Here is a 9520-nt window from a genome sequence, read left to right on the forward strand (position 1 = left end):
CCCACAATACGTTTATAGCCATAGTATATTAGAACGATGTACAGACACCGAGATGGGGGAAATGAGTATGCCCGCCCTTGCTCTGTGCCTCTCAGTGGGAGCAACTCCAGAATGGTAGAACCAACTGGTTCCAGAGCCATGCGTCGAAGCCAGAATCGTTCAACCTCACACACCAACTCAGTCTCTGTCGCCACATCTTTGACTTTCCACGTACCAAGAGCCAGCTTCTGCAGTCTAGGATCAGACCTCCGAGGACCCTGCCTTCAGCTAAAGCCTAGTTTATGCTTCTGCGTCTGCATCGGTGCAGAGACACGCAACACCTTTATTCGTCCTTGCGAGGGCTTTTCAGCAGGCTCAGAAGGATGGACAGAGCCAAGCCCACTTTTTCAAACATCCTTTGAAGGAGACAAAGAACGCAAGCTTGTGATTAATCAGGTCGCTTTCGTCAACAACACTGCCATTGCGCCCTCAAAAACAAAGATATCTAGCAGCAGACACGGAGTAGACTGAAGAATACCTCGCGGAAAAACTGTAAGAAATACCGGGTATGAACGTTTACTCACCCATGACTGGAGGATTGGAGGACTTTGAGGCACAATGGCGCTGCCCTCCTTTTGTCTCTTCTTTTCTCTTTCACCTCTGTCTCCGTGTCCGGTCGGAATAACAATCATTCAAAAAACAATAACAATAAAGTTTTAAGTATCAGGCGTGACATTAAAGGCAGAAGCTTTGATGCCACCTGAGAGTAAATGTAATGGTCTGCGTCTGCCCCTTCCTTCATGTGCCTCCTGGTGTTTCTCCATCCTCTCTAGATTCCCTTCTGTGTCCTAGCGCCCTCATGTGTCTTTTGTCTGCGTCTCAGTTAAGTGTCTTATGTTGTTACCCTTTTTAATCATTCCTCCCAGGTCAGCTCCAGCCTCTTTGTCCCCAGCTCAGTGTGTGTGTGTGTATGTGTGTGTGGTTATGTGTGTGTATGTGCTATGTCCTCCTCCAGCTAGTTTGTGTGAGCCCTTCCCTCTGTCTTTAGATAATTGTTGTTTAGTTTTGTGTTTAGGTATTTGCCCTCCTCTGTTTGTTTTCCCCATTTAGATAATTATTGTCACCTGCCTTCCCTCCAGCCCTCACTCCACACACCTGCTTCTTGTTTACTTAATTGTTCTCCCTGTGTATTTAAGCCCTGTCTTGTCTCTGTTTAGTGTCGGTCCAAGGTTTGTTGTAATTCTGTCAAGTCTTCTCGTGCCTTTAGTGCTTGGATCTAGTCCTCTCGTGCCTCTTGTATTTTTGGATCTCCAGATCTCTATCTGGATTTTTGAACTGTTGGCTCCCAGCCTTTTGGATTACTTTTTTTTTGTTTTGTTTTTTTTGGTTACTCCTAAAATAAAGGATTTTACTTTACATCTTCCCCAGCCTCGTGTCATCCTGGGTTTCTGCACATTTGGGTCCTAAACATCCCCAGATCGTGACAGTAAATCTGTAAGGCTTGTCACCAGCATTCAGACATTAATTCTGTTTGCTTCACAGCCAGACAGGACACGGGGGGGGGGGGTTGTTTGCGCTGTCGCCAGACGCAATTTTTGACAGCAGCTAAAAAACTAAAGTGTTGCCGACGCCACACACAGCGACGCTCAGTTTCTCATAAACAATGAAGACAGCGGCGGAGTTCGCTGCGGCTCTTTCCTCTGTTCTAAATGACGAATGTCTTTAAAACCACAAGTAGAAGCACTATTCTTCTAAAAAAAAAATTGTTTGCGCCGTTGCCAGATGCCTTATTTTTTTACTACAGCGTCGAGCGGTACAGTCAGCATTTTCGTCTTTTTTCTGATTGGTTATTTTTGAGCTGGCTAGGCCCACCCCTCATGTGCCTCTGCCTTTGAGTAACCAGACATACTCTGCTCAGTGCTGATTGGCTCGGTTGGAATTCTCAGGGGGTGGAGTTATTTGAATAGGAGAGTAACCACACTCTTTCTCTGTGGAGAATTAAACAGAGGAGGAGTCTGGCAGGACAGGCTAAGACAACTTAGCTTCTACGATCACTGGGACACTAAAACCCCTCTACCACGTTAAGGTGCCAGGCCAGGGAGGGGGGCTTCTGCTAAATATTATGGTTTAGTTATTTCACTAAAGGTTTCCTTTAATTAAATAAATTTATCTTTTAATATTCAAGGGAAATGCAGGTGAAAGTGGAAGTCAAGGACTAAGAGGAACACCGGGAATTAGGGTAAGTTCAATTTAATATCAGAAAACCAAATCAAAAATATTTCCCAAACATTTTTAGACTGGTTACATTATGTGGTCTACCAAAGAGTTATTTCTTTCTCTCGCACCCTTTTTTTATATGTAACAAAATATATTAAAAGGGGAGCACAGGAGAACCTGGAACACCTGGTCAGCCAGGACACCCGGGTATGCCAGGCTTAAAGGGAAGCAAGGTATCTCTACTACTGCTTATTACTCCTTTATTACTGTTGTTGCTGCTGTCTTGTCTCCTCATATTTCCTCAAGTCCCATGTAACTTCAACATGGTGTCTTTTACCTATCAAAAGTAAATTCATCATGTACTTATTTTCAGGGAGAAAGAGGAAATCTGGGTGAAAGAGGAGAACTGGTAAGTTTTGAGAATGTTAACTAATCAGAATTAGGCTTCGCACAAGTCAAATAACTTATCACAGTAGATTAAACTAATACAGAATGTTTTTTTATTCCAGAAGCAACATAAAATTTTTGATATTTCCACAATCAAATAAAATGAAATGTCACTCACTACAAAATAACAACCCTGAACCTTAAAGTACACTTGAAATAAATGAAATGTTGAATTTACTTAACTAAGTCATGTCAACTGGTTCCACTTAACCTATTTTCTTAAATGTAAAGAGTAATATACATTTATTTTTTACGTAACAACATATAACAATGTACGGAACCAGAGGACATAATTTGGTTAAGTCAATTCAACATTTCATTTTTTACAGTGTATTTACAATAGCATTTGCAAATTGTTACCGACGGGTTTTCAAGTGTTGCATTGTTATTTGTTTAAACTGGGATGACAACTTTTATAACTTTTTTCATGAAAAATGTTATGCTTCCTTCATCAGGGAGTGAAAGGAGAACAGGGAATGCACGGTCGACCAGGGATCCCGGTGAGTTTCTTTGAAAATGATGACTTGAAGTGTAAATTATTAGTGGAAACTGTACAGACGGAGCCTGACAAGTCGTCCTATATATGTGAATATATAGTCTGGCCACGACCCATAGACAGAACTCGGTTGTTGAGCAGAATCTTGTCTTGCATGCTGTTGGACAACGAACAATGTGATACACTCACCACTGTGTATGTCAACGAGGCAGTCCGACATACATAGTAGAAGAAGACGCAAATACATTCAAAAGAGTTAAGTACTTCTATCTGCTCTTGACTCAAAGAAAAGCTCAAGTCTAAATAGTCTAAAGTTGATGCCACAGCTGTTTCAAGTGAACCATCGCCATCTTTGTTTTGCCTAGTCGCAGTAACATCCTGCCTGTCAAACTGATGGAGCACTGTGATTGGCTCACCAAATAGATTGCTGTGATTGGCATGACACAATACTGCTCAGGACAGTGGAAGACCTGCTGAGGCTACGATGGAGCGTGGTTACACCAACATGCAGAGCAAAATCCTTTTTCTCCGGCTACTGTCTGTTTAGTATTCTAGACTGGCACAGACGCACAGAACCATAACTGAAAATCAACAATTACTTTTAAAATCTGAGTTCTGTTCATTTCTCATTTAGTCTCTCTTTTGAATATTTGCAGAATATTAGTTCAAACTTCAACATTAGATAGTGAATTTGAGTAAATTTTACAGTTAAAATTATTTGTGATTCTGTGCAAGTAGAATTTGGTTGACAACTTTTACAATGAATAAACAAATGTATATATTTTTTTTAAATCTTAGCATCTTTAAGTTTTCTGGGTTTCCAGTTTACATTTTCATGATAGAAACTAGATATTTTTATTGATGATTTTTTTTACAATGTTTAAAATAATTTCTGCCAAAAATTCAGACACCCTTTAAACAAAACAACTGAATGTAGACATTTATATTACTGATCTGTACCATCACATGACCGAATAGGTTTAAAGAGTCAACACTATTGATGTAGACGATTGATGCTTCACTAGATCTCAGATTAAATCTTCTGATTTCATTAACAGGGATTTCCTGGTCCAGAGGGATTAAAAGGAGAGGTGTGTTGAACTAAAAAAAACTTTCTTTATAAAATCCTTCATGACACCTGTAAGAATGTTTGCATTTTTAACACGAGGATAGTTTTCTTGCTAGAAAGGGACAGCAGGAGATCCGGGTCAGAGAGGGCTCGAAGGTCAAGTGGGACGACCGGGACAGCGGGGTCAGTCAGGCCCACCTGGTCCTCAAGGGCCCCAAGGGAACATTGGACCACCTGGGCCACCTGGACCTGAAGGGAGATCTGTATGTTTGACAGAACAAAGAAAAGTTTTGTTTTATCATGACTCTGTGTTCAAAGCCTTTGCTTTACACTGCAGGCGAGCACAATGTCAGACAGCCACATCCGACAGATCTGCAGGGAGATTCTTCAGAGTGAGTTGTCTTGCAGACTGATGAGGTGTTTCTGCACACTAGCGTTTTCTGAAATATTTTCTCTGTTGATTTCAGCCGAGCTGCCTTTATTGATGCCTAACAACCAGCAGAGTAGCTGTGTGAGATGTCAAAGCCAGCCTGGATCTCCTGGTCCACCAGGTCCAACTGGGCCTCAAGGATCTAGAGGTTTTCCAGGACTCACTGGCCCCAGAGGTCAACCGGGACACCCTAGTCAGCCTGGGCATCCGGGAGTCAATGGGCTCAAAGGTAAGTTAAGGTCAGTTTACAGGCATATTAGTAAATTATGTTGGTCTAACTACTTGCTTTCACAGGGGAACCAGGTCCCAGAGGTGAAAAGGGGAGTCCTGGCCACGTCGTATTTGGAGACCAAGGACCCCCTGGTCCTCCAGGTGAGTGATGCGATAAGCTCTCAGTCATCCTGTGTTCTTTTTGCTTCTAAAACGAATGATTAGATTACTGATATTCATTAATTATAGCTTCATTTTTTATTCAACAGGTCCCACAGGTCCTCAGGGGTACGGTAAAGCAGGCCCTCCAGGTAATCCCGGACCGCCTGGACAAAATGGAGCTGAAGGAAAAAGCGGCGCTCCTGGCCAACCAGGTGTATGTGACCCATCCATGTGCTATGCCAGCACGATGAGACGGAGTCCCTTCAGCAAAGGCCCAAGCTATTGATGCAATGCAGCACAACAACAGACACCAATCTGAGGCTGATAACGAACAAACAGCCACTCTCAGGAAGATTTCATCTTTACAGATTCTCTCTGCCTCTGAAACTAAACAGACCTCCTTTGACTCTTTTTTATAAACTTGTACAGTGGGGCAAAAAAGTATTTAGTCAGCCGCGGATTGTGCAAGTTCTCCCACTTAAAATGATGACAGAGGTCAGTAGTTTACATCATAGGTAACTTCAACTGTGAGAGACAGAATGTGAAAAAAATCCTTGAATTCACATGGCAGGATTTTTAAAGAATTTATTTGTAAATCAGGGTAGAAAATAAGTATTTGGTCACTTCAAACAAGGAAAATCTCTGGCTCTCACAGACCTGTAACGTCTTCTTTAAGAAGCTTTTCTGTCCTCCACTCGTTACCTGTATTAATGGCACCTGTTTGAACTCATTATCTGTATAAAAGACACCTGTCCACAGCCTCAAACAGTCAGACTCCAAACTCTACTATGACCAAGACCAAAGAGCTTTCGAAGGACACCAGGAAAAGAATTGTAGACCTGCACCAGACTGGGAAGAGTGAATCTACAATAGGCAAGCAGCTTGGTGTGAAAAAATCAACTGTGGGAGCAATTATCAGAAAATGGAAGACATACAAGACCACTGATAATCTCCCTCGATCTGGGGCTCCACGCAAGATCTCATCCCGTGGGGTCAAAATGATCATGAGAACGGTGAGCAAGAATCCCAGAACCACACGGGGGGACCTGGTGAATGACCTGCAGAGAGCTGGGACCACAGTAACAAAGGTCACCATCAGTAACACAGTACAACGGCAGGGAATCAAATCCTGCAGTGCCAGACGTGTTCTGCTGCTGAAGCCAGTGCATGTCCAGGCCCGTCTGAAGTTTGCCAGAGAGCACATGGATGATACAGCAGAGGATTGGGAGAATGTCATGTGGTCAGATGTAACCAAAGTAGAACTTTTTGGTATAAACTCAACTCATCGTGTTTGGAGGAAGAAGAATACTGAGTTGCATCCCAAGAACACCATACCTACTGTGAAGCATGGGGGTGGGAACATCATGCTTTGGGGCTGTTTTTCTGCTAAGGGGACAGGATGACTGATCCGTGTTAAGGACAGAATGAATGGGGCCATGTATCATGAGATTCTGAGCCAAAACCTCCTTCCATCAGTGAGAGCTTTGAAGATGAAACGTGGCTGGGTCTTCCAACACGACAATGATCCCAAACACACCGCCCGGGCAACAAAGGAGTGGCTCCGTAAGAAGCATTTGAAAGTCCTGGAGTGGCCTAGCCAGTCTCCAGACCTCAACCCCATAGAAAATCTGTGGAGGGAGTTGAAAGTCCGTGTTGCTCGGCGACAGCCCCAAAACATCACTGCTCTCGAGAAGATCTGCATGGAGGAATGGGCCAAAATACCAGCTACTGTGTGTGCAAACCTGGTAAAGACCTATAGTAATCGTTTGACCACTGTTATTGCCAACAAAGGTTATGTTACAAAGTATTGAGTTGAATTTTTGTTATTGACAATACTTATTTTCCACCCTGATTTACAAATAAATGCTTTAAAAATCCTGCCATGTGAATTCATGGATTTTTTTCACATTCTGTCTCTCACAGTTGAAGTGTACCTATGATGTAAATTACTGACCTCTGTCATCATTTTAAGTGGGAGAACTTGCACAATCGGTGGCTGACTAAATACTTTTTTTGCCCCACTGTATTTAGGTTGAATGGTTTTCTGATGTTGTTTTGCATTAATATCCGTGTGTGTTTGGACTAGTCTGGAGGTTTTCATGACAGGGCAAAGTGTCTGGTTTGAGTACCTCTCTTCTGAGAGCCTTGAACGCTTGTTATTGTGGCTGGTACACTTTCCTTTACTGCCCCCTGGTGTTGCTTCACTGCATGTTGTTCAATGTCATTACTGCTCAGTCAGTGGGTGCTGCGTGGAATCTAAATGAAACTTCTGCATTAATAACATGTTTAGTCATTAAGATTGCATTGAATTGTGTCTAAAACCTGCATACTTTGGCAGTAAGTCTGAGCTTAGTTTAAACTTAAGCTAGTTGTAACTGTGTGAAGGCCTAAAGCAGCTACATTAAGTACCAGATTTACCAGAGGTAATTGAATAACTTCAGCATCTTTTATTCTTTTATATGTTATGTTTGATATTTAGGATGTTTGAAAATTTGTCATGTATGACTTTTCTGAACCTTTTTTCCCTCAGACTTACTTTTCATTCACATATCAGGTATTTTATTGTTATTTATGAAAGTCATAAATGTGTATTTTCAGTAGTGACAAGTCCTAAAAAACTTTTATAATGTAATTTTATGACTTTTGTATGTTGTATAATTTTTTATACTAGAATTAAAATATAATAATGATTTATCTTTTTTTTCTGAACCATTTAAAACTTGATTTTTCAGACACTCCCACATGTCATATATCACACCCTGTTAGGACTTTTCCCTTAATAATGGCCTAATATCTTTCTAAGATACATTCAACAAGGTGTTGGGAACATGCTTCAGAGGTTTTGGCCCACATGGTTCAGTGATCATCACCATTTGTCAGCTGCACATGCTTGTTCCACCACACCCCAGGTTCCAGACTGCATGGCGTAAGATCTGGTGACTGTGGAGGCTGTTGGAGTCCAGTGAACTCATCGTCTTCAAAGGAAAAAGTTTGAGATGATCTGAGCTATTGGACGTGGTGCGCTATTGTGCTGGAAGTAGCTATTAGAAGATGTGTCCATGAAGGGGTGGGCATGGTCAAGAACAATACTCAGGTAGCCTGTGGTGTTTAAACCAAGCTTCAGTGATGACACCACATTTTGAACCAATCATCTGAATGTTAGCTGAAGTGGAGACCAGGAAATACCGCCCCAACTCTCACATTGTTCAGTTTTTTTTATTTTAATGATATTTTTCTGTTCCCTTGGGAAAAAAATCGTTTCTCCATATTTGACACATTCCTGAGAAAAAGTAAAAACTGTCACGTTTCATTATTTTTCCCAAGGATACTTTCACACGTAGCCTGCCATGAGATCGAACCGCTCCCCCCATTCAGCCCCAGAAGACAGCTCAGAGCTGCACTGGTCAGATCTCCTCAGCTTCACTGCGTGAACAAAACGAGTTGAACACTGCTCTGGAGTGTTCAGCAAAACTGCTGCAAACCATGATTTGACATAAAAGTTGGAGGAGAGCTCAAACGCATTCCCCCTCTATTATTATGTTGTTGAGATTTCCATGTTTGGGGAATTTCCAGAGGTCAATACCACCAAGATGGAATAGCCAAGCCTCACCTTGGGTGAGTCGCCTTCATGATCTTGGGATGTCCTCTACCAGTTCGGGTGATACTGTGTGAATTACAACCCCAGTCAGGTCTTTCATTGTCTAAAACTGCTGGATTTTTTCTTTTTCTTCATTTCCTATGACCAGTTTCTGCAAACCCAGATGGTTGTGGAAGAAAATCCCAAATAGGCATTCTCTGGAAAAAATCTACACACCAACCATGTCCCATTAAACATCACTAAACTCATTTATTTTCTATTTGGATGCTCTGTTTGAAATAATCTAGATGCCTGCAGATGCTTCCATGTGATTGGCTGATCAGGTATTTGTGTTATTAGGCACTTAAGCAAGCATAACGAATATGTGTGTTGCATTTCCTTGAACTCTGTGCCACATCACTGGTATGGTGTCAGTAAATGAAACTTTGAGGGCAGGTTGTAAAATGTTTGAGTAATTTGAGTGAACACTGGGTGGCGCAAAAGAGCCATAAAGTGTGAAAGAAACTTGTCTTTTTTTTTCTTTGACTTTTTCTGACAGCAGCCACTCATCACCCTTCAGATGAGCACTCTCAGTCAGGGGAGGAGGCGGCCGGCTGTGAGCTCCAAGGGTGGAAATCCAATTTCAATTTTTTTGGGGGACAATAAACTGTAAAACTTCAGAGAGTAATTTTTTGGGGGGGACATGAAAAAAATGCTCTCTACATACAACACTGTATGTCCTTATAAGAGACTGACCTGAGACTCTGTGCCTGTGCTCAAGTGACTGGACTTTGCCTAATGAAACCATTTAGAAACAATTTCATTTCTTTCTTATAGAAGTCTTTATCAAAATGCAAGTTTCTACTTACTTGACGTTCTAGAGCATTAAAAAACGACCTGATGTCTGCCGTTTTTCGTTTCTCTGCCATTTCA

At 41.8% G+C, this 9520-nt stretch overlaps 1 protein-coding gene across 2 annotated transcripts in view; it reads left to right on the forward strand.

Annotated features, from left to right (window-relative positions):
- Positions 1–5443, forward strand: part of col21a1 (collagen, type XXI, alpha 1) — a 37795-nt gene extending 32352 nt beyond the window's left edge. Inside the window, exons 20-29 of one of the 2 annotated variants that reach the window (XM_015944205.3) lie at positions 2165–2218; positions 2358–2429; positions 2570–2605; positions 3099–3143; positions 4198–4230; positions 4325–4471; positions 4546–4600; positions 4676–4867; positions 4933–5010; positions 5118–5443. In XM_015944205.3, coding sequence (XP_015799691.1) covers positions 2165–2218; positions 2358–2429; positions 2570–2605; positions 3099–3143; positions 4198–4230; positions 4325–4471; positions 4546–4600; positions 4676–4867; positions 4933–5010; positions 5118–5296 — 891 coding nt within the window. In that variant the 3' untranslated portion in view covers positions 5297–5443. Of the gene's footprint in view, positions 1–2164; positions 2219–2357; positions 2430–2569; positions 2606–3098; positions 3144–4197; positions 4231–4324; positions 4472–4545; positions 4601–4675; positions 4868–4932; positions 5011–5117 lie in introns of those variants that run through there. The other variant, XR_008565659.2, reaches the window with a different exon arrangement.
- Positions 5444–9520: the final 4077 nt, after the last annotated feature.

The sequence above is a fragment of the Nothobranchius furzeri genome, chromosome 12 (genome assembly GCF_043380555.1).
Source record: "Nothobranchius furzeri strain GRZ-AD chromosome 12, NfurGRZ-RIMD1, whole genome shotgun sequence".
Classification (NCBI taxonomy): domain Eukaryota; kingdom Metazoa; phylum Chordata; class Actinopteri; order Cyprinodontiformes; family Nothobranchiidae; genus Nothobranchius; species Nothobranchius furzeri.